The sequence below is a fragment of the Macrobrachium nipponense genome, chromosome 4, assembly GCF_015104395.2.
Source record: "Macrobrachium nipponense isolate FS-2020 chromosome 4, ASM1510439v2, whole genome shotgun sequence".
Taxonomy (NCBI): domain Eukaryota; kingdom Metazoa; phylum Arthropoda; class Malacostraca; order Decapoda; family Palaemonidae; genus Macrobrachium; species Macrobrachium nipponense.
In genome coordinates, this window is record NC_061100.1 from 19503008 (window position 1) to 19527888 (window position 24881).

At 48.9% G+C, this 24881-nt stretch overlaps 1 protein-coding gene across 1 annotated transcript in view; it reads left to right on the forward strand.

Moving 5' to 3' along the window:
• LOC135210749 (uncharacterized) overlaps positions 1-24881 on the forward strand; it is a 134121-nt gene that overhangs the window by 85426 nt on the left and 23814 nt on the right. Inside the window, exon 4 of the mRNA XM_064243578.1 lies at positions 1064-1181. Coding sequence (XP_064099648.1) covers positions 1064-1181 — 118 coding nt within the window. The remainder of the gene's footprint in view (positions 1-1063; positions 1182-24881) is intronic.

The window sequence follows — 24881 nt, forward strand, 5'->3', positions numbered from 1 at the left end:
GCCCAAGTGACTCCCGTAAACGTCTTCACCCACCACCTGAGGCCAAGGAAATAGTCTATAATTTCCTGAAATACTTCGTTTTATAAAAACATCATGAAGGTCCTTTAACTGATGTTTCGAAGGCAATCCAGAGAACATCTGAAGCAACAAAAGTGTCAGAAATGACTATTCGTAGACTTAAGAAGTAAGAGAGGCGGGAAATATAGTAGAATCTTCAGTGTTTCAAAAAAGAAAAGAGAAAGTGAGTCCTGTGACTGACTTGGATGATTTTGATAAAAATGTTATGCAAAGAAGGAATGAGTGGTTGTCTTTTCTAAGGGGATAATAGATCGATAGACTTATAAATTTATGTTTTCATGTTTCAAGTCCAAACACTGGAGCCAACAGGTCATTCAGCGCATCTATAATTATAGAAAGAGAAAGAAGGAATAGCTAAATAGAATCGAAAAAAAAGAAAAAAAAAAGTTAACGGGGAAGAAGCAACCCCTTTCCCTCGACTCCCAAGGTCTAAAGCGAATCCTTCTAAGAAGGATTATACCTGCGGGAAGCATTGAATGGGACTTACATTCCCGTAGATATGACAACTCTGCCTTTTCTACCTGGCCCCACCGGAGCGATCTTAGAAAAGTAAACGCAGTATAGAATACTTTAATATCAGTTTAAAGTCAACTTAAAGCATTACCCATAAAAATATGTGGCTTACAACTACGTGTGAAAACTATTCAAAAGACCCTGTTTTCAAGTACATCCATTTTCTCTCATCTAGTATTGAAGCAGACCTTTTGTCTTTGCACAGTAATTGGGGAAACTCTGGGAAGTTAAGTACTATATACACTACCTTAATATTTAATATGGATTGAAAAATAAATACATTTTATTGATAGTCTGCTGTTTAATATTTGAAAATTACTCAATTTTTTGTCATAAAAAAATGTAGTCATAACAATAACATGAGAATACGGTAATTGGTGAATATTTTTCAATGAAAAATCAACGAATTCTGAACCGTGAATAGGTGGGGGTCAACTGTACTAAAGTTTTTTACATTCTGAATTCCATCCAGGCTTGCCAGCCAGACACACGGTCTTTAGTCCAGAGTCGAATGGAAGAAATGATAACTGGAATTATCAATAAAGATTATAGCACTATTTTAGCAAGAGCCATGGGGCTGAATCATCAGCGTAAGTATTTTTTTTTTTGCACTAATTATAGTTTATTATTTTGTTCCTACCTTCAAGAATCTTTGGAATGGCGATACAAAATGTGTATGAACATTTTTTGATAAGATTAAGTAGTGTTCCGATACTTGCCTACTTGAACAGCAGAATAGTATTCAAATAATTAATATCATGAAAATTTTTTTTTTATTTGTGATGAATCTTACCTACTGTTAAAGTTAGCAGACTACTACCATATTGAATGAGGATTGTGGGTTAGTGCAGCTGGAAAAACATCTGCTCAGCCAAGCGACCTAAAAGCTCTTTTAAAAATAGAAAACACTAAATATTCCTGTTATCCTTCCTGGTAAGATAGTGGATCCACGGGAGGAAACTGAAAAAGGTTGATCACTAAGCGGGAAACCATAATATACTTTGTCAAATTCTAACAAATATCTTTATCAGTTTCACCCATCCTTTTCTCTTGAATCTCAAAGGGAGTAGGTGGCGGCAAAGCAGAGAGAGAGGACTCAAACTTATCAAGCAATAGAGGAGTAATGCCATATGAAAGATAAAATATGCTAATGGCTGGACCTAACAAATTGTAATGTAATTTTAAGCCTCTCGCATCTTCCAAGACCTCTTAAAATTATTCATTCACCTCGCACCACTTCTTTTATCCCCACACCAAGAAACTAAAATCCCACTCGTTACCCAATCCTGGCAACACCTATAGTAGTACTGTACAGGAAAATAAAAAAGCCAATAAACATGGTACATAGGACACAGCATGAAAGAATCAGAAAAGAATAAACATTCCAATACCACCTGGTGGACAACAGGTGATTACAAACAGCCTATCTGGGCCAGCCAAGCAATCGGCCAAAGGTATAGGCCAACTAACAACAAATACGATTCATCTCAAATAATAAACATTTAGAAAACAAGTATTTCATAAAGAACATAAATCCAAGTTTGAGTAGTGTAAATCCAATAGTGTATGTGCCCAGCATCAGTAAGGATTCTCTGCAGATAAATCTATTGGTCACTCAATAGATTTACTATCAAAAACTTACAGAAACACGATAAACTTTATCAAGGATCAAGCAGATAATCATCATAAAACAATGAATCAGTATTTGTTCCGACACGAATACAAACCCTCGGTCCTTTAACAATAGGAAGTAGCTAGCGGCAGCTGGAACGGTCGTAAGCTTCGAACAAGGGGAGAACGGTAGTTAACTGCTTGTCCGACAGTGCGCGCGCCTGCGCGCCTGAGAGGTGAAGAATCACTTTTGCTTTCGGCCGCGGGTGTGAAGGATGTGTTCTCATCGCTCTCTGCCCACTTCATCGTCGTATGCTTTGTTTATATTGTGTTTTCTACTAACGGTTTGTTTGAGTTGGAAATGAAACTGTAAGTACTCTGTTTTCATTTTCATTGCTTAATTATGGGCCAAGATGGAGCTATCGCCGTAAATGCGGCGGTTTCCGCTCTTTTCATGAATTTGATACCCTTGAATCATGTCTCGGTGCCGAGGGCGGGAGCGCGCTCGCGACGAGTCATGTATATTGGGCGAAAGTGTGTAATTAAAATGTAAGTACTCCTTTCATTATATTTTTGCCCTGTGCGTTCGTTGCCGAGAGCGTGAAGGCGCTCGGCACGAGCCTCTTATTTTGTATAATAGAATGCAATGAAAGTGGAATCGCAATTGCAGTATTCTTTTTCATTTTCATTTATTATGTAATTGCATCAATTTTAATTTTGGATCAATTTCCGCTCTTACCCGGGAATTGATCCTTCCCATTTTCATATTTTTTTTATGATAGCATTATATTTTTGGATCAAGTTTCCGCTCATACCCGGGATTTGATCCTTCTCCTATTAATTTTGTGTGAAAGTGAAATCGCAAGTGCGGTATTCTTTTTCATTTTCATATATTATTATGATTGCATCATTTTCATTTTGGATCAAAGTTCCGCTCTTTCCCGTGATTGATCCTTCCCCTTTATGTTGTGTGAAAGTGAATCGCAAGTGCAGTATCCTGTTTCATTTTCACATTACGTATTGTCACGGCTGTGCGGGGGTGGGGGAAGCGAAGGTCTGCCAGGAAGTCGTCGGAAAGCTCTCCCGCGACTCCCTTGGTATCCGATTCTTCGTCTTTTTTCCTGCCCCCTCCCCCCCCCCGCTCAGCTCCCACGAATGGCACCTTCCCCTTCGGGGGAGATCCTTCTCCTCGCCCGAACTGTCGAGCGTAGAGGAGGGCTCTCGGTGCCCCGACGTACAATTGTCTTCGGGGTCTCCCGTTCATTCGGGGTGGGGCTAGCCCCCCCCCCGCGCGAGGGTACCCCTCCACTAATCACTCTTTTGTTGCTTCCGCAGAACGAGTAACCTGGGACAGGTGTGGCGTCCTAGGGTCTGCAGGGCGTGCCTAGTGTCCAGGGGTTGTTTCAGCGTCTGGTGGGGACGGGAGCGGTGACCACCACAACACTACCCCAGGGTACGCCGCCCCTCCTCAACTTGTGATACCCCGCATGTGATGACGGTGACGCCGACAGCCGCTGTTCAAGGGCCGATCGCTGCCGTGCCGAGGAGGGGTGTGCCGCTCCACCTGGGTTCTTTGTGCTGCCGACCCCAGACTTCCGCTGCCCAACCTCCCCTGGACCTGCCACTGGTACCCAGGATGTCGATGGCTGAAGCTAAGCCTCCTGGGTTACCTGACTTGCCTGCCGTACCGGCCGTACCTGCCGATACCGCTGTTCTTGCTGCTGGCCCAGCTGCTCTCGCTGCTCCTTGCCACGTTACTGCTGCCCCAGACTCAGGTCCTTCCGGACAGGTGCAGCCGGGGCGTGTTGCTTCGGCAATTGCCCCGGCTCCGTCCTGGATGGAGGATCTGACGTCTGTCCTGCGGGAGCTGACGAAGAAGAATAGGAAGGTATCGTCGTCGTCGTCGTCTGCTGCCGCCTCTTCCCCTTCGACTTCTAAGGCTACCAAGCCGAAGAAGAAGAAGGCTGCCTCCCCCCCCTAAGAAGACTCCTTCGTGAACTTCTAAGGGCTCGTCCCACTCCGGTGGGACAGGGGGGGGGTCCTTCTGCTGGTCCTCCTGCTCCTTCGGGAACAGGGCCTGTCTCCCCTTCCGCAAGGAAGAAGACGGGGACCAGAGGGGTACCGGCTACCACTGGTACTTCCTCGCCTGGTGTTAGCGGCGCTGCTGCTACGCCAGGGTCCGGCTCGGTCTCTCGTTCGCGAGAGGCTCCGAGTGTACGGTCTCCCGCGGGAGACCGTGCAGCCAAAGTTCTGGCGCCAGAGTTCGCTCGGCACCGAGACCGCGGCACGGAGCATAAGGCTGGTGAGAGCTGCTCAGGTGACTCTCGCCAGGCCAGCGGCCGCTCTCGCAGCGACCAGCTGGTAACCCGGGTTTCCCCCCAAGAAGGCTCCTTCGGGAACTTTTAAGGGCTCATCCCACTCCCGTGGGACGGGGGGGTTCTTCTGCCGGTCCTCCTGCTCTTTCGGGAACAGGGCCCATTTCCTCTTCCGCAAGGAAGAAGAAGAGGGGGACCAGAGGGGTAACCGGCTACCACCGGTACTTCCTCGCCTGGTGTTAGCGGCGCTGCCGCTACGCCATGGTCCGGCTCGGTCTCTCGTTCGCGAGAGGTTCCGAGTATACGATCTCCCACGGGAGAGCGTATAGCCAAAGTTTTGGCGCCAGAGTTCGCTCGGCGCCAGGACCGCGGCACGGAGCAGAAGCTGGTGAGAGCCGCTCAGGTGACTCTTGCCAGGCCAGCGGCCGCTCTCGCAGCGACCAACTGGTAACCCTGGTAGACGTGACTGTCTCTGACCAGCCACGGGCTGAGGCTGGGAAGAGGTTCCCCCCTCCCGATCTTTGGTGCCAGCCTCGGCTGGTACCAGCGGTATGACGCGCCGCGAGGACACGCACCGGTCTCACCGCGACATTGGTCTCTGCAGGTCTCCTGACCGCCGCTCCCACAGGGACCGGGCGGATAGGGGGACCAGCAGCAGCTCCTCTGCAGACGAGATCGGGGCCGCTGTTCTCGGTCCAGCCGTTTCCCTGGGAAACGGCTCGACTGGGCCTGCAAGTTGGCGATCGCCTGCAGCCCTCCAAGCCCGCTGGTTCTGCCAGCGAGCGAAAGAGGAGCATCATGTCTTCCTCTCCCGTGCCTGCAACTTCCTCGGTTTGCACCAGGAAGAGCGAGGCACAGCGGGGTGATCGTGAGGGGCATGCCCCGCACGATCCCGTCACAACGCCGTAAGTACCAGGTACGATCTTCGGACCGACCAGGACGTACGCGCAAGTGGCAGGAGGAATCCGAGAGGGGTCTATCGCAGTTCCCCCTCCTTAAGGGGGAGGTTCTCGGAATGCTCTTGTTCGAGGGGCTTGATGGTCCTACTCTGCAAGATGCTGTGACTTCCGAGATTCAGAGGAATTGTACTGAGGTTATTGCGCTGATTCGTCAGCACAACGACCTAGGGGAAACATCGCCGCTCCCACCAGCAGAGCCCGCGTCACGGCTCAAGTCGTTCTGAAGCCCGAAGAAGGGAACCCAGGCTGACGGTGGGCTTGACGCGATCGGAGCTTCTCGACTCGGTTTTGGACCAGGTAGAGCCTCTCGTCTCCGGACAAGATGGCTCGCTCAGGTCTGGCCGGTCGAACAAGCTAATTCCACCTCCTCTACTGCGACAGCGGCGTTTCTACAGAGTATTACAGCGCTCCCCCTCCCCCTCCTCGGTCCTCCTGAGAGGTTTCGACCTCGATGAGGACTGGAATGATCAGAGGACGGTATCGGCTCTCTCCTGTCAGGTGTCGATCAGCCCCACCCAGACGACGTTGACAGTGGCGGCAGATCCTTACCTACAGTGCGAGTTCGTAACCTTCCTCGGGGGGGAGGAGGGTGGGGAAACGTTTTCTGACAATACGTTTTTTCCAGACTGAGAGGCCATCACCACAAGGCGATGGCTGCTCCTACTCTTCTCCAACTGCTAGTTCCGCTGGGAAGGCGAGCGAGTATCCAATTCCTCCCCCATTCCCTCTCTCCTTACGGATACGAGAGAAAGGGGAGGGATCCTACAGAGATTTCTCTGTAGGTTCCCACGTTGGGGACTGCACTACCGGGGGGACCTTCGGGTTCTACTTGACGTAACCCCGGTGGTGGAGGAGGGACCCTGCACCATCTCCGATTTCTACGGGAATCGAGAGAACCACCAACCGATATTCGTTTAACGAATCCGGTGGGGGTTTCGCTGGGTGCTTAGAATTCTGCGGAATTTCTAGCACACACAGGCGAGACCACTGTCCAAAGGGAGTTGCGAGACCACTGTCCAAAGGGAGTTGCGAGACCACTGTCCAAAGGGAGTTAGACGAGTGTTCCCGATAATTGTTACCACGATAATCGGGGATCTCGCCGAATGCTCGAATTCCTGGAATTCTTAGCGTTGGAAGAAGACTGCCACCGAAGGAAGATATCTCACAGTAGGTGGCCAACCCTGGAATAGAGAGAACGGACGGGAACATCCAGTTTGGCTTGAACTATCGTCTTCGGTATTCTGTTCACCATTGAAGCTTTCCTTCGGGGAAGACTTCTCCTTCACTCTCTTTGTTAGAGATCGAAGGTGGTCGATCTCCAATCCTTATTTTGTTTTCTTGAAGGAAAAGAATTTAGGGTGGAGATCGTTGTTCAGAATCCTACAAATATACTACGTATATTAACCTCGCGACATGATTTTGTTAAGCAGTTGAATTGTCCGAGGGGTAGGCGCATATCCTAGTTACTCTACGGATTGCGACTTAGACGAGGAGTATTCTAATTGAACTGCAACTCGGGGTTGCCTGCAACCTCCCAGGAGCTTCCAGTTTCAATTTTATATACTTATGGTTTTGTCACGACAACACCATTTCAGCTTTTGTATTTACCGAAATTCGTTTCGCCTAAATATAATTGCTCGAACATATCTTTTTATGCTCGGTGGTTCTAGCCGAACGCATTCCTTCGTGGAATGGATTACCTGGCAACTCAGGATGACGAGTCAGCAACAGCTACTGCGTATTGAATTGCCCGAGGCAACTCAGTACCAGCTGCTGCTTCGAGATGCACTGTTGGTTATGTCTTTCTCCCCTGCTTTGATTGAATACCAACCGTATCTCTGCCCAACAATCACGGACTTAAGTCTCTGATTAACGGGGATTCTCGCATACATGAATGACCATCTATCGCAGTGCGATAATGCGAATGATTTTTGCGGAATCTGAGTTTGTCCTCAAAATATCTCTTATTCAGAGGTGTGCAATTGTTCATTGTTCACCCCGGATTAGCAGATGTATTGAAAGCTCTACTTCCAAACGTTCAGCCCATGAGAAGCAGTTCTTCAGGCAGTACTCCCCTGTATTTTCATTACTGAAGAACGCCCCGCTTTCATTGCAACTACGACTTCTCACCGGACAGCAATGAAATAGCGGTTAGTTGTTTTCAGTCATTTGTAAGCACAGGTTCGAATCTTGAGATTCCTTCTCTCGATTCAGCGGGAAGACGTAGGTTGCATTCATTGTCTACCTTCGTCTTCAGCATTCATTGTCTACCTTCGTCTTCAACGGCACATAGTGTTGTTTCTCCTTAGCTGAGATTCAACTACTATGAGAGGGTCTTGCCTTCAGGGACCTAGGTCTCTAGAAGGCAATTGACTTTCGCCTTTGAGCATATGCCTTAAGAGAATCATCACCTCACCGTCCGGCATTGGTGACAAACAAATACATTATTTGTTTGGTCTCTCGGCATAACCCTTTAAAAGGCGAAGGTCACGTGACTTACTTGGATGCTTGGACAACTTGCCTCACTTTCGATACCGAACCAGTCAGTCGGCAACTGTCAGAGCGCCCGAGTCAGTTACGAACTACGCTGTGGACTTAGTTCAGTTGTTACAGAGCAATCATTACTTCATCTTAATAGCTTGTCACAGTACCCATACCATCGACACCCACCATGGAGTGTCGGTGTCCTATCCACTACCGAGAACTTCGCTGCATGGGGATAGGAGGATGCGAGACTTCGTTGCAGACGGACAGACCAGTATGGGTACTGGACATCACCGAAGTTGAGAAGAGGGATAGGTCATGCGACTATTCCCTTCTTTTCCTCTGAGGGAACTGCATGAATTTTCCTGCGAAGTCAAGCATCCAGGGGATGGGGATCCGTGACGCTCGATTTCGTACCGAACTTTCGCTCAGAACCCTTCGGTCCCTGACGATCGGTTCGAGTCCTTCACAATCCCCTCCCTAATGGACTTCACCGCCTTCGATGCGAAGGAGATGCTGCTTTGTCCGCAAGAACTTCTCCGTGGCGCAGGTACTGAAGGCAGGGGCTGGTCCAACCAGACCACATGCACCTCCTACCTTCGGGATATTGCCCACAGGTCCTTGGATCTTTTTCCTTGGGACCCGTGGTGGCTGCTCAACACGTTGTGTAGCGAACCCAGACCCTCGCAGGCTGAACAGCATCGAGTCCTGGTGTAACTGTAAGAATGGATGAGTGAATGAGTGTATGGCTGGCTCCTCTTCCCATCTTTTTCTTCCCCTCTACCTGTGGGTAGAGGGACACAGTCGCCACCCTGCTGGATAAGGACGAGATGCAGGTGAGCTACTCAACAGAGCCCCATCCTATCCCTTTCACTAGGGATAGGAGCATATATCCACCACTTCCTCCAACAAGGGGGAGGAAGTGGATGCCAGCTTGAGACAACCCATACTTTATGTTGCCTCTTGCAAACAGGAACAAGTTCTTGCTTGCTGGTACGAAGAGATACGCTTGCCTCTCTCTTAGTACTTGGCCCAGAGGTCTGACCATTGATCCTGCGGTGCACACCCTGATCAATCGGACAGAGGCTTGGACCCCTCCCTCGCTCTTACGACCAGGGAGGCATTCCAAGGTTGGACGAACACCAGTCTGTTCACCAAAAAGACTCAGATTCCTCCCACCAAGAAGTGAGTCTTTCTATTGTTAAAGGACCGAGGGTTTGTATTCGTGTCGGAACAAATGGCAATTTGTTGAAAATTGCATTTTTCCTAACTATACAAACCTGAGGTCCTTTACATATAGTCCCACCTCATGCCACCCCTCACTCTGCATTTTTTTGCATGGGCCTAAAGCAAAAGTGATTCTTCACCTCTCAGGCGCGCAGGCGCGCGCACTGTTGGACAAGCAGTTAACTACCGTTCTCCCCTTGTTCGAAGTCGACAAATTGCCATTTTTTAACCAAAAACTTAAAATTGTTCATACGCGAACAAACCTTCTATTTTAACAATAGGATCATTTCTAGCGCTTAGCTGGATGCGATTTAAAGGCAGATGAAAGCAAGGAATCTTGTGATATCTGGCAACGCATGTGTAGCTCAGGCCAGGATTGGTCAAGGACGACGCCGCTACGACAGTCTTTTCTTTGACCGCCTGGGTGAGAGTTGTGTTAACCTCTCTTGGCCTTTTCCCGGTTCATTGCCCGTTTTGTTTCTTTTAGTGTGTGTGTGTGTGTGTGTGTTGCCGGGTATTATGGCTTCTTCTGCTCCTTCTCGGCGTCAGCGTATGTGCCCCAGAGTTCCTGGTTTTCCGTGTTCTCATTTTTTGGCTTTGGCAGTGACCGACCCTCACATCACACGCAGTACCTAGGTGTCTTTCGAATTTTTGTACTATTACGAATCCGTGCACGGAATGCCGGGCATGGCCTAAGGAGCAGTGGAGGTCGTTTTATGGCATGAGAGAACATCGGAGGGTTTAGACTCTTCCTACTTGGGAAGGTTTTTCGTCTATTCCTGATGTTTCGTCTCCTGCAGTAGTCAACCCCCATAGTAGCGTTGTCCCTGCATCTCCTTCCTTTTCATCCATTGATTCGTCAATGGAAGTATTGGGAGGTCGCCAGGGTAATATTTGTAATGTAGCCCCTTCTTCCTCGGGAGTTTATTTGGTTCCCGAGAAGGGTGAGGGTTATTCATCATTCTCTTCTCTTCCAGTGTCGGAGGCATCCAAAATGGCCGCGATTTGGAAGACACTTGGGCTAGGGGGTACCCCATCCTTGGAGGGGTTGCTGGCGCATTTTGTGGAGGCTCGCACCCCCCTTCCCGGTCTGGCCAGGCCATCCCCCCCTCCTCCCGGCCTCATCTTCGTGGGTAGCAGCAGTCGGCCATCTTGTATTGTTCCGCCAGTGTCTGCCGCCGAGTTGAGTCGGAGTGATGCTGCGGCGTCAGCCTCGTTGATGACGTCACAGGGTCCATCTTTGTGTATTCCTCCACCAGTGGCATCTCTTTCCCCTTTGCATCAATGACGTCTCTCCCAGCCGTCTCCTCTGCTCCGCCTTGCTCAGCCGTGACGTCATCACTGCTGCCCAGTTCGCTACATCAGTCTGAGGTCATCTGCCAGGCAGTGCTTCAGAGGTTGGACTGTATTGGATTTGAAGTTGGCTGCCTTATCGGGTGGGAGGACTGGTAGGAAACGTATTGCTTCGTCCCCGCCTCTTGAGAAGAGTGCACATAAGAAACTAGTGCTGTCTTCCTCTCCCTCTTCCCCCTCTACGCCTCGTCAGTGTATCAAGCGTTGGAAGGCTAAGGACTTTGCCCTTCCTTCGCCTTTGAGGGAGTAACAACGCGGACGTGTTTCCAAGAGTGCTGTGGTTTCGGGCAGTGTTAGTGGTGTGCGTTCTGCAGGAGTTGCTTTGTCCTCTGCTTCGAATCTCGAGTGTGTGACCCCCCCCACCCCCCCAGTCCGTGCACATTGCGAGCATGTTGCAACCTCCCTTGGCCATGCACGTGATGTTAGTGCTCTTTCTTCTCCAAGGCCTATACGTCGCTGTAAAGATCTGAAGGCGCCTGTCAAGAGGTCTAAGGTAGTGAGCACGGAGTTGGTGCAGCTGGAGTGTTTGCCTGCTTCTTTCTCTCTGGTGCTTCTAAGAGTTCGATTATGGGATTCTCCGTCGATCTCAAGTGTTCGAGTTTCCCCCCCACCTCACATACATACGTCTGCCACGCCCGTGACCATTCATGGACATGTGGAGTCATCTGTTGAGGTAAGTGATGTTCCTGGTGTTATAGTGGGTTCGTCTCGGAGGCCAACGCTTGGACCCAGCCCAGACAGGTTAGTAGGGGTTTCGGACTGTTTGGCTGCTAGCCCTTCCAATAATTTTGGTGGAGAAGGTACTTTAGAAGAGCCTACACACCCTTCTTGTCGTCGGTCTCCATTGCCGGAGCAGGAGGAGGGAGACACGCAAGAGTTTGTCTTCCTTTTCGGAAGTTGTTGATCTCATACGTGGGTTTTAACAATTTGGAAAGTAGGACTCAGGCTCGGTCATCTTACACTCCTTCTTGCTTGGAAGCCTTGGTGGGAGCTACTCAGGACCCCAAATCATTCTCTTCAGCTTCCTTTGTCGGGGCACGTTCAATCGGTCTTGCAGAAGGTTAACGCCTCTGTTTCGGACCGGAACGGGTCTCTTCGTGCTAGGGGCTCTACCAAACTACTACCCCCGCCTCTCACGAGACATAGGAAGTACTATGCTACAAGCTCTGCATTTTTGTTGTCACGCCATCTTAACCCAGACGTCATTCGCCTGAAGCCTGGTTTGACTTTGGAACAGGTGAGGTTAGTGGCTCCGTCCTTGTCTCCGCAAGATACCTCAGCTTTGGAATCTACGGCGGCCTCCATGTTGCAGACGGTTTCTTGGCTGGACCTCTGGTCTGTGGTTATTGCCAAGATATCTTCCGACAGGTCCCCAGAAGGGTTGGTGAGTGCCTCCTCACTTGCCAGTTTGTTGCAGTCCGGGGGCAAGGCGTTTTCATATTTGGTTCACCTCAGTGCCAATTTATGGGCTAATCTTCTTCTGATTAGGAGGGACAAGGCTTTGTCTAGGATGGAGAGATCGCTTGACACTGAGTCTTTGCTGGCATTGAGGAACGGAGATCTGTTGGAGTCCCAATTTTTTTTCTTCGAACAAAACTCGAAAATGCGATAGACCGGCGCCGGGCTAACACCAAAGACTGACTGGTGCACCAGGCCGTGTCTTAAGTCGGAGTCTCGTCCTCAGAGATGTCCGGCTCCTCCTCCTCCCCCAGTCCAGCAGCAGTCGAGGAGATCGTTGCCTGGTAGACCATCGAGGACCTCGTGTTCGGCAGGGCCTTCCCATTCGACACAGCCTAAGTCTGAAGATCAACGCCCCTTTCGCTCACATTCCTTTAAGCCAAGAAAGGGCCCAAGGGGCAGAGGTAAAGGGGGCCTTCGGTAGGTTAGGTGCCTCTCCCTCTCTTGCGCCACGGGTGGGCGGGTGCCTGGCTGGCCATTGGGCCAACTGGCAGAGAAGTGGGTGGCAGATGTCCTTCGAGTGGGATACCTACTACCATTTGACTTTTCTCCTCCTCTGTTGGACAAGCCTCAGCTCAGGAAGGCATATCTTCCAGATTCTCTGAAGTTCTTGGCTCTTCGGGAGGAAGTGCAGAAAATGCTGGACAAGGATGCGATAGAGGAAGTAGTGCATCCGTCCCCAGGGTTTTACAGTCACATCTTCTTGGTGCCCAAGGCGTCGGGAGGATGGATGCCTGTGATCGACTTATCCACCTTGAATCACTTTGTCAGGAAGACACGGTTCAAGATGGAGACCCTGCGCTCAGTGTTGGCAGCCGTGAGGGAAGGCGACTTCATGCTGTCGATAGACTTAAGGGACGCATACTTCCAAATCCTGTTCATCCCACGTCCAGGAAGTTCCTTTGCAGACAACATCTTGGAGTTCAAAGTCTTGTGCTTCGGGCTGACGACAGCCCCTCAAGTGTTCACAAGGGTCTTCTCTCTCGTGTCAAGTTGGGCCCATGCTCAGGGGATCCGTTTGCTGAGGTACCTCGACGATTGGTTAGTCTTGGCAGTTTCCAGGGAGCAGCTACTGCAGGACAGGGATCGTCTACTTCGGTTCTGTCTGGACTTGGGCATATTAGTCAACCAGGAAAAGTCGAACCTCGTACCCACTCAAAGGATTCTCTACCTGGGCATGGTCATTGATACGACAGTGGCAAAAGTTTTCCCGTCAGATCAGAGATTGGAGAAGTTGCAGGCGGTAGCGCGCAACTTCCTGTCAAAGTCACATCAGCCAGTTCATCAGTGGCAGGTTCTTCTGGGAGTGTTATCTTCCCGGGAGAAGCTGGTCCCTCATGGGCGTCTTCATCTTTGGTCTCTGCAATGAAGACTGGGAGAATTCTGGTCTCTGGCGGGGGACTCTCCCCTGTTTATGGTTCCTCTGTCTGTGGAAGTGAAAGAAGACCTTCGTTGGTGGTTGGACGACCAGAATCTGTTGAGGGGTGTCCCTCTGCGTTCTCTCCCACTGGATTTCCTTCTGTTCTCAGACGCCTCCCTTGCGGGTTGGGGTGCGCACTTACGCGGCCTCATCGCTTCAGGCGTTTGGAGTTTGGAGGACAAGCAGCAACATATCAACATCTTGGAGTTGAAGGCGGCTTTCCTGGGTCTGAAGGAGTTTCGGGGGAAGGTAGTGGGTCATTCTGTATTTCTCATGTCGGACAACACCACGGTGGTAGCCTATGTGAACAATCAACTTCACGCCTTGGCCATCGAGCTTCACCAGTGGGCGGTCAGCAATTCAGTAGAGCTCTCAGCCAGGTATATCCCAGGGAAACGGAACGTGGTCGCAGACAAACTCAGTCACCGGGATCAGATCCTAGGCACAGAGTGGTCCCTTCATCAAGTGGTGGCAGACAAGCTTTTCCAGATTTGGGGGAGAAATGATAAACTGGGAAGGATATGGAAAATACAACTTCTACAGTAAAAATATAAAATGGTCAGAAATAAATGAAGAATTAAACAAAGATTGGGATAACATTTTCGTAAGTGATGACATAAAGGTAAATACGGAGGTATTATATCAAATATTAGAGAAAATAATGGATAAATATATACCGAAGAAGAAAAGTACATAAACATCAGTCATGCATACCAAGAGACAGAAGGATCTTGTTCCAGAAAATCAGAAAGTGGAAAAAGGTCTTGCAAAAGAAAAAAAATGCGTGGAAAGTGATCGAACTAAAAAGTAAGATAGAAAATGCAGAACAAAAGATTATACAATCAAAAGAAAATGAAAAACGGGACTTGGAAGAAAAACCCCAAACTATTGTACTCGTATGCGAAAAAGATGAATAAAAGAAGAATAGAAATAGGCCCTTGAAAGGGAGATTAACGAATGAAAAAAGGAAATATGCAACATATTGGCAGAACGATATAAGAGAGAATTCACCCCTAGAATTGATAATGAAGATAATGATATAGAAGTAAGGGATGAAAATAGTGAATATTTAGCAGACATAGATATTAATGAAGCTGATATTGTGCAGGCTATTAATGAAATTAAAAATGATGCTGCAGCTAGGCCTGATGGTGTCCCTGCTATTTTGTTAAAGAAAGTAGTTCATTTATCGCAAAGCCACTTGCAATATTATTAAGGCAAAGCGTAGATACAGGCAAGATTTATGATGAGCACAAATTAGCATATATTACCACTACTTTCAAAAGTGGATCAAGACTAGAGGCAAGTAATTATAGGCCTGTGAATCTAACATCACATATTATGAAAGTGTATGAAAGGGTAATGAAGAAAAATATTATGAAACATTTAATAAAAAATAATTTGTTTAATATAGGACAAATGGTTTTGTACCCGGAAAAAGTACACAAACCCAACTGTTAGTCCACCGTGAGAACATATACAAAAATATGAAAAGCGAAAATGAAACAGATGTGGTTTATCTAGACTTTCCAAAAGCTTTTGACAAGGTAGATCATAATATATTAGCGAAGAAAATTAGAAAACATAATATAGTGGATAAAGTAGGAAGATGGTTAAAAGAATTTTTACACAACAGAAAACAGATAGTTATTGCAAACAATGAGAAATCGGATGAAGCTAAGGTAATATCCGGTGTGCCACAAGGTACGGTGTTAGCTGCATAACTGTTTGTTATTATGATTGCAGACATAGACAGTAATGTTAAGGACTCGGTAGTGAGTAGTTTCGCTGATGACACAAGAATAAGTAGAGAAATTACTTGTGATGAAGATAGGAACGCACTACAAAGTGACCTTAACAAAGTATATGATTGGGCAGAGGTAAATAGGATGGTATTTAACTCTGATAAATTTGAATCAATAAATTATGGAGACAGAGAAGGAAAGCTATATGCATATAGGGGACCTAATAATGAGACAATCACAAAAAAGGAAGCAGTTAAAGACCTTGGTGTGATGTTGAATAGGAACATGTTATGCAATGATCAAATAGCAATTCTATTGGCAAAATGTAAAGCAAAAATGAGAATGTTGTTACGGCACTTCAGAACAAGAAAAGCTGAATACGTGATTATTCTTTATAAAACATATGTTCGTAGTCCACTTGAATATTGCAATATGATATGGTACCCACATATCAAAAGGATATTGCACAAATAGAGAATATACAAAGGTCCTTTACAGCTAGAATAGAAGTAGTCAAGGATCTTGACTACTGGGAAAGACTACAATCCTTAAAACTATATAGTCTAGAAAGAGATAGAAGGAATTGCCAAAAACATCATGGAGCTAAAAATATCAGAAAGAGCAAGCAGAGGTAGATTAATAGTGCCCAAAACTATACCAGGAAAAATAAGGAAAGCACACAGGACATTAATCCACTACACACCAGCATCGACAATGCAGCGTCTATTCAGTGTGTTGCCAGCTCATCTGAGGAATATATCAGGAGTGAGCGTAGATGTGTTTAAGAATAAGCTCGACAAATATCTAAGCTGCATCCCAGACCAACCAAGATTGGAAGATGCAAAATATACCGGAAGATGCACTAGCAAAACTCTGGTAGACATTAGAGGTGCCTCACACTGAGGGACCTGGGGCAACCCAAACAAGATGTAAGGTCGGTAAGGTAAGGTAAGGACCCATGCTGGACCTTTTTGCGACACTTCAACAGGAAGCTGGAGGTGTTCTGTTCAGTGGTTCCAGATCCTTTGGCATTGGCAGAGGACACATTCCAACATCCCTGGGACAACCTGGAGGTGTATGCCTTCCCTCTGTTTTGTTTGATCCATCAGCTTCTGAACAGGCTGATGAGTTCACAGGGTCTCAGGATGACTTTGGTAGCCCCTCTGTGGCCTCGGGCGGAATGGTTTCCAGATCTGCTATCGTTGTTGTCAGAGATTCCGAGGGAGATTCCCCCTTGGCGACATCTGTGTCAACCCCATTCGGAAAGGTTCCACCAGTCAGTAGAATCCCTGTCTCTTCACGGTTGGAGGCTATCAAGTATCTCCTCCGAGCGAGAGGCTTTTCTCAGAGAACAGCTGGGCACATGTCCAGCAGTCTTAGAATTTCAACTTCCGCAGTTTACCAAGGGAAATGGGCGATCTACTGGGATTGGTGTCGTAAACGGGGTTTTTCTCCACTCGCGACCTCTATTCAGCTAACAACAGACTTTTTAACCTCCTCAGAGATGAGAAATGTTTGTCCGTTTCTGCTATTAGAGGCTACAGGGCAGCACTGAGTTTGGTGTTATGCCTTAAGGGTATCGACATCTCCTCTTCCTGGGAACTTTCTCTGCTAGTTAGAGGTTTGAGCAGTCGAGTTCTCCTAGAGAGCTCAAGCCTCCAACGTGGGATGTTTCCTTGGTTCTTAAGAGCTTCACTAAGAGTCCATATGAGCCCTTGCGTCGCTCATCTGACAGGAAGCTGACGCTCAAGACAGTTTTCCTTCTGGCTTTGGCATCCAAGAGGGTAGGAGAGCTCCACAGTCTGAGCTATGAGGTGAAGCACACCAAGGGTTGGGGGTCGATGTCCTTCGAATTTGTCCCGGAATTCGTGGCCAAAACTCAAAATCCCTCGATGCATGATGACAGGTTCACTTCGTTTTCCATTCCATCACTGACTGACTGAGCTTTTGTTGTGCCCTGTCCGGGCCCTGCGTTGCTATCTTAAAAGGACTCGGCACCTTAGACCAGGCTGCCACAGACTTTTTGTTAGCACAGGCCGTACAAAGAAAGAGGTGTCTAAGAATACTATCTCTTGATGATTCCACCACCACGTCTGTGCAGGCTAGGGCACATGATGTTAGAGGTATTGGTCCCTCTCTTGCTTTCAAAAAGAACTTGGCTGTACATAGAGTGCTGAGCGCTGGTACTTGGTTACGCCAGTCCACATTCACCTCTTTCTATAATAAGGATGTTGCCCACAGATCTACAGACACATTTTCCCTGGGTCCTGTGATGGTTGCCCAACAGGTTGTGTAACTCATAGTTGCCCTTAACAGGAAATGGGACTTTATATTGCTCAGCAACAAATGTAAAATGGCCATCAAAAAAAGGTGTCAAGATCATAAAAACAAATGTTTCATTGTATAAATATATTAGTATTATAATGTACATAAAACCATTTGAAAGCTTAAAATGCATAACATTCAAAATCATAGAAACAAATACTTCATACAACTGTAAATAGTATTACAATGTACATGAAATAATTTGAAAGTTTAAAATGCATCGCTATCTATAATATTGTTATAGTACAGGACAATTGGCTGTACATTACATAGTACATACAGTACGAGTATCATCATTCAGCTATTGAAATACAGAAATCAAAAGTGCATAATGCTAAAATATATGAAACAACATACTGTACTAGAGTAAATAAATTTTTACAGTATGAAATCACCTAAAAGCATAAAAATCACTGAAGAGCATAAAAATATAAAAAATATTTTCTTATACTGTATACATGATGTTTGGCTGTAAGAGTTTAAGCATTTTAACCTCTGGGCAGCATTGGTTCTTGTACCTTAAGTGTCCTCTACCTTCCTAGGGGTTCATTCAATTTAGTGTATTTGACTGAAGGGGGGGTACTACTGTAACCCAAGTGTAGCTAGAGTTAACCTTCATGTCTGAGCTTCCTGTGGAGTAGAATTTAGACTGTGGCTGTACTTCCTATGGGTGACAAAATTCTCCAGCCAAGGCTGTCAAACAAGGGAGAATTCAGGAGACCTTGCTCTAACTTCTTGCATACATATTGCCTTCATGATTACCTTAATCAAACTGCATATTGGCATTTGCTAAAAATTGTCTCGCTGTTCCCACTCTTCTATTGTTCCGATACGTAATACAAACCCTCAGTCCTTTAACAATAGGAAGGTACTTAGCGGCAGCTGAACCAGTCGTAAGCTTCGAACAAGGGGGTTCGGTAGTTAACTACTTGTCCGGCAGTTAGCTGTAAGCTCGACTGCGAGGCGAGGAGTCACTTTGCTTTCGGCCGCGCTACTGGATGGAGGTGCTGCTCTTTGTCTCTCTGCTCGCTTCTGTCGTATGCTTGGTTTGTTTCACTGTGTGAAGACTTTTTCGCTTTTTCTTTTACTTGTGTGTATTTGCATGTATAAAAGTAAGTACGTATCTTTTGTTTTCATTTTGTTATGGAAATGGAACAACAAGAGCCGGAGAAACCCCCTCGCCCCCCCATCAACCGCAGATTGTGCCCCGGTGTTGGGGCCCGTAAGTGTGGGGCCTTCTGCTCTTCTGTGGAGGTTGATCCTCATGATTTTTGTATTTGGTGTAGAGGTCAAGAATGCTCTCGCACTGAGACATGTGATACTTGTATTTTTTGGTCGGAGGAGCAGTGGGAGTGCTATGGGGGGAGGAAGAAGCCGTGGAAGCCGGCCAAGGAGTCGGAGGAGGATTCTCCGGCTACGCCCTTGATCATGGACATGTCTTCCTCTTTTCTCCCTCCATCTCAGCTCCCTCATATGGCTCCTTCCCCTTCGGGGGAGGTTTCTCGCTCCCTCTCCTCTCTTGATCAGTCGAGCATGGAGGAGGGGGCAAGATACCCCGACATCCAGTTGTACTCGGGGTCCTCCGTTCGCTCGGGCTGGGAAATGTCCCCCCCCCCCCCGGGCAAGGGGAGACCCCCCCACTAATGTACCGACTTTTCCTTCCTCAGATTAGCTGACCACGGGGGACGATCTCGGAAGGGCCTGGTACTTGCTGGGGCTGCAAAGGACACCGACAGTCCAGGGGCTGCTGAGTCACCTGGCAAGAGGGGCCATGCCGGTAACGCATGGGCCGACCACCACGAGAGTATCGATGCCGGGCTACGCTGCTCCGCCACACCTGGTATACACTCAGCACGTAGCCACAGTGACCCCGACAGCCGCTGTGCAGGCACCGCTGCCGGAGGTTTCGATGACCGCTGCTACGCCGCCACCTGGGTTTGCCGCTCCTGCTGCAGCCCCGGACTTCCGGTGTCCCAAGAGCTCTCCTCTAGACCTGCCTCCTGTGCAGAGGATGCTGCCGGTTCCTGCCCCGCCTCCTGTTCCTGAGTATGCTGCCGCTCCAGCCCTGGTACCAGTTCCTGCTGCCGTCGTTCCTGCCCGTGGTGTTGCTGCTCCCACCTCAGGTCCTTCCGGACAGGTGCAGTCGGGACCTGTTGCTTTGGCAACTGCCCCGGCTCCATCCTAGATGGAAGACCTGACAGTGGTGCTGAGGAAGCTGACGAAGAGGAAGAGGAGGAAGGTGTCGTCTTCGTCGTCGCCTGCCGCCGCTTCCCCTTCAACTTCTAAGGCCCCACAGCCGAAGAAGAAGAAGGTTGCCTCCTCCCCCCCTAAGAAGGCTCGTGCCGAGACTTCTAAGGGTCCATCTCACTCCGGTTGGACGGTTGGGACTTCCGTCGGTCCTCCTGTTCCTTCGGGAACGGGACCCGTCTCTCCTTCCGCAAGCTGTCCCATCAGTCGCCTGAACCAGCCTCGGCTGGTCAAAGCGGCGTGATGCGCCAAGGACAGGCCTCGCTCCCACCACAACAGCAGACTCTGCAGGTCCCCTGACCGCCGCTCCTACCGGGACCGAGCGGAGAGGGGGACCAGTAGCAGCTCTTCTGACGCTCGGGACCGTCGCTGCTGTTCTTGGTCTAGCCGCTCGACCAGGCCTGCAGCCCGATCGCCAACCTGCCGCCCCCTCAGCACACCGGCTCTGCCGGTGGGCGCGGGGGGAGCGTCAGGTCTGCCTCTCCGATCCCTTCAACTTCCTCGGGCTTCACCGGGAAGAGCGAGGCGATCAGGAGCGATCACGAGGGGCGCGCCCCTCGCGATCCCGCCACGACGCCCTACAAACTTGGCACGGTCCTCGGACCAACCAGATCATATGCGCAAGTGGTAGGAGGGGACCATGAGGGGTCTGTCGAGGTTCCTCCTGTGGAAGGAGGGTCTCGGGAGGCATTCTCGTTGGAAGGGCTTGACGGTCCTTCTCCACAGGATGCAGTCACTCCCGAGATCCAGAGGTCGTTCATGGAGGTAATTGCGCTGATTCATCAGCACAACGACCTCGGAGAAGGATCGTCGCTCCCACCTACTGAACCCACATCGGGCTTGGAGGTGTTCTGGGGACCTAAGAAGGAACTCAGGACGGCGGTGGGTCTGCCGCGATCAGCCTTGGCTGACAGCATACTAAGCCAGGTGGACGCTCTCGTCTTTGGACAGGAGGGTTTGCTTCGGTCCGGTAGGTCTGCTAAGCTCCTTCCTCCACCTCTACCGTGACAGAGGCGCTTCTACGTGCCTTCAGAGGACCCTCTGCCGCCCAAACAGGTTAACCCGGAGCTAGCCAGGCTAACTCCGGGGGTGTCTCTGCCGCAGCTCCTGTCGGAGAACCTTTGGTTCTCGCAGCAGGAGGCACTTGCCTTGGAATCTACCACAATGGCAGCATTCCAAGCAGTCTCTTGGCTCGACCTGTGGTCCCTCAGTGTCGAAAACCGCGGCCTTCTTAGGGAACATCACTCCTGAAGGAGACCCGGCTTTCGTGAGACTGTGCCAGTCTGGGGGTAGGGCCATTGCCTACCTGGCCCACCAGATGGCTAACCTGTGGGGCAACCTGGTTCTCCAGCGTAGAGAAGCTGTTCTCACCTGAGTGACCAGGAGAGATGGTGGACGCTGCGATGGAAAGACGGCGCACTGATGACAGTGACCGTTTAGTACACCAGGCAGTCTCGAAGGTGTCTGGGCAGCCTTGTGCTACTGCAGCCAAGCCCAAGAGCTACTGCGGCCAAGACAATTGCATCGTCAAAGCCCAGAGGAAAGACTTTGCCTTCAACTTCTTCAAGGAGCGACCGTCACCAGCCCTCCTTCTCACGAGGGGGAGCTGGGGAGAAGAAGTCGAAGAGAGGTGGGAAACGCTAGGGACGGCGTTCCCCCCACCTGCTGCCGGAAGTGGAGGGGTTGCCTGGCGAGCCATTGGGCAACATGGCAGTGCTACGGTGTGGAGACCTGGATAGTAAACGTCCTTCGGGAGGGATATCTACTACCCTTCGAGTCTCGGCCACCCCTCACCTCCAACCCGGTCCATCTGCAAACCTACATTCCTGGCTCGAACAAGGACGTGATGCTTCGGCAGGAAGTAGAAGCCATGCTGAGCAAACGTGCTGTGGAGATCGTACAGGATCAGTCGCCGGGCTTCTACAGCCGCCTCTTCCTAGTGGAGAAGTCCTCGGGGGTGCTGGCGCCCCGTGATAGATCTCTCTCTCTTGAACCGATTCGTTCGCCAGACTCGGTTCACGATGGAAACAGCACGTTCAGTGCTCGATTCCTTCAGGGAGGACGACTTCATGCTTTCTGTGGATCTGATGGATGTGTATTTCCAAATACCCATCCATCAATCCTCCAGGAAGTACCTCCACTTCATCCTCGACGGGACGGTGTACCAATTCAGGGCACTTTGCTTCGGTCTCTCAACCGCCCCACAGGTGTTCACGCGAGTGTTCACGTTGGTGTCGGCTTGGGCCCACTCGGTAGGGATACGTCTCTTGAGGTATCTCGACGATTGGTTAGTCCTGGCGAGCTCCCGCTTGCAGTTGCTGCAGGACAGAGATCGACTCCTCGAATTCTGCCACGATCTGGGAATCGTTGTGAATTACGAGAAGTCAGAGCTTGAACCCAAGCAGAGGATGAAGTACCTGGGCATGCTGATCGACACGGCAACAGGGTGAGTCTTCCCCGCAGATTCGTGAATCAGCAGGTTCAGGGAGGCAGTAAGACAGTTCCTGTCTCTACAGGAGCAACCAGCTCAGCAGTGGCAAGTCGTGATCGGCCACCTGTCGTCTCTCAAGAAGCTAGTCCCTCACGGGCGTCTTCACCTGCGGTCTCTTCAGTAGAAACTAAAGGAGTGTTGGTCACAGGCAAGGGACCCTCCCTTCTTCCCCGTGTCCCTCACGGAGAAGGTGAGGCAGGACCTAGCCTGGTGGCTGGACGACGAGAACCTTGTAAGAGGAGTGCCTCTTTGCACTCCCCCCCCCCCCCCCTGGAGATGCTGCTCTTCTCGAACGCATCGACCGAGGGATGGGGCGCACACCTGGAGGAGTTGCTGACTGCAGGTGTGTGGGACCATCGCGACAAGCACCTTCACATCAACGTCCTGGAGCTCAAGGCAGCGTTCCTCGCTCTCCAAGAGTTCTGGGACCATCTGGTGGGAAACTCGGTGGTGTTGATGTACGACAACACCACAGTAGTGGCGTACGTCAACAAGCAGGGGGGTCTGGTGTCCCTCCCGCTGCACCAGTTGACGTTGCAGGTGCACGAGTGGGCCGCGGCACACTCAGTAGAGCTGTTGGCCCGCTACATTCCAGGCAAGAGGAATGTGGTAGCCGACAAGCTCAGCCGTCGGGATCAGGTGATAGGAACCGAATGTTCCCTTCATCCAGACGTGGCGGAAAGGCTCTTCAACCTGTGGGGGCACCCAGTCGTGGATCTGTTCGCCACCCGGCACAACAGAAAACTCCAGGTTTTCTACTCGATTGTGCCGAACCCATGGGCAGCCGCAGAGGACGCCCTTCAACATCCATGGGACAACCTCTTTGTCTATGCCTTTCCCCTGTTCTGTCTGATTCGCAAAGTGATCAACAGGGCGCTGATCACTGCGAACCTTCGGATGATCCTGGTGGCGCCCAAACGACCTCAGGCCGTTTGGTATCCGGACCTGCTGGCTCTGCTTGCCGAAGCGCCGAGAGAAATTCCCCCCTGGCACAACCTCCTGTGCCAGCCACAAGTAGAACGGTACCACCGGTCCGTCGAGTCCCTGTGTCTTCACGGCTGGCTTCTATCCACCATCTCTTGCGAGCGAGAGGCTTTTCTCGCAGCGCAGCAACAGAGATGGCCGGATACCTCAGACAGTCCTCTGCAGCTGTCTACCAGGGGAAGTGGTCCATCTTCTTCAGCAGGTAGCGGATTTCCTCGTCTTCCTTTGCCAAGAGAAGCTCTTCTCCGTCTCTGCAGTTAAGGGCTACAGAGCTATTACTGTCCGCTTGTCCCTATTATAATGGTATAGGACAGCGACAGTTTGTATGTCTTTTCTTACGACTGTTATACGTAAGCATTGTGGTTCTACTTTCCCTTCTCGTCTGAGTGATATCTAGTAGATTTGGTTCTTCTTTAGAATAAGGGAGATCATTCAATGGACTGAGTTAACTTAACAACTTTATTTCTTAGCTCCATCACTGGAGTATAGTTATGGTTTGGTCGGATGACAGCTCCGTTGAGAAATCTAAGTTGAACTGAAATATAGGAGCATCGCGTCGATAGCGTAACACTAGCTATCTCAGCGGTTTACATCATAACAAGAATAAAATGAACACGTAGCCCTACGGCTCGGAAGTCATGCGTTTCCGCTATAGGTGAAGAGGTCAACCGCTTCCCATGGAAGGTGTTGTGACCGGTTTACAAAACACATAAACTGATTAATGTTCAAATGCAAACCAGGCTACTGCAAGCATTGCATAGCATGGTCTAGTTTTGCGTCCTGTTTATGGTTATGCGGTTACACTCCTAATTGGCCAATGACTCCCTGGGTCATGGGTTTATTTACAGATATGGAATTTATCTGTATATACAAATGTATATATTACATTAGGCTCGCACAGCTACCATTCAAGCACTGAACATTAAAAATTACGTTAAACATGTTTTTCTAGGAGTGTGACCGTATATATATATTTAGTCATAGCCATAAACAAGTGATTAAGAAAAATATGCAAAAAAGTATATGTAAAAAAAAATACATACCTAATGGACATATTCATAAACAAAGAAAAATGCATGGAAAATACAGATCCATGTTTGCTATATATGGTATAATATTAGTAAATGATTATGAGGTACCAAAAAATAAAAGGTTAACATGTATACATGAATGATTATAGTAATAGGTAACCCGATTAAGAATAGTTGTTACCTCGTGGAGATACATAATTTATACATGATCATGGATAACTGTTTAAGAATATTTGTTACTCTTTGTAAAGATATAAACATAATATAATTGATATGATTGTGCACAAGATATAGATTCCTGGTACGTACACGCACCAACATTTTAATATATAGGGCTTCAATATTTTATTAGGTGCCCGAAAGATACTTTTAACTGTTCATATATTTAATGAAAATGCAAAGTCTTGGAGTTTCTTGTCCTACATATTGCCAGCATACGGACCGCTTTTCTCACACAACTCAATTCCAAACAATTTTCCTCTGAGTCAAGTGAAATGGCCAATTTCAAATGGCTCTAAACGTAAATGCCTTCAACGCGATAGGAGTGTTGTCTGGACGTGGCAAAACGTTCCTCTGAAGATCCATCTGTGTTCGCCTCAACCTACGCCAAGCAAAGATGTTAACGGCGATAAGAATCACC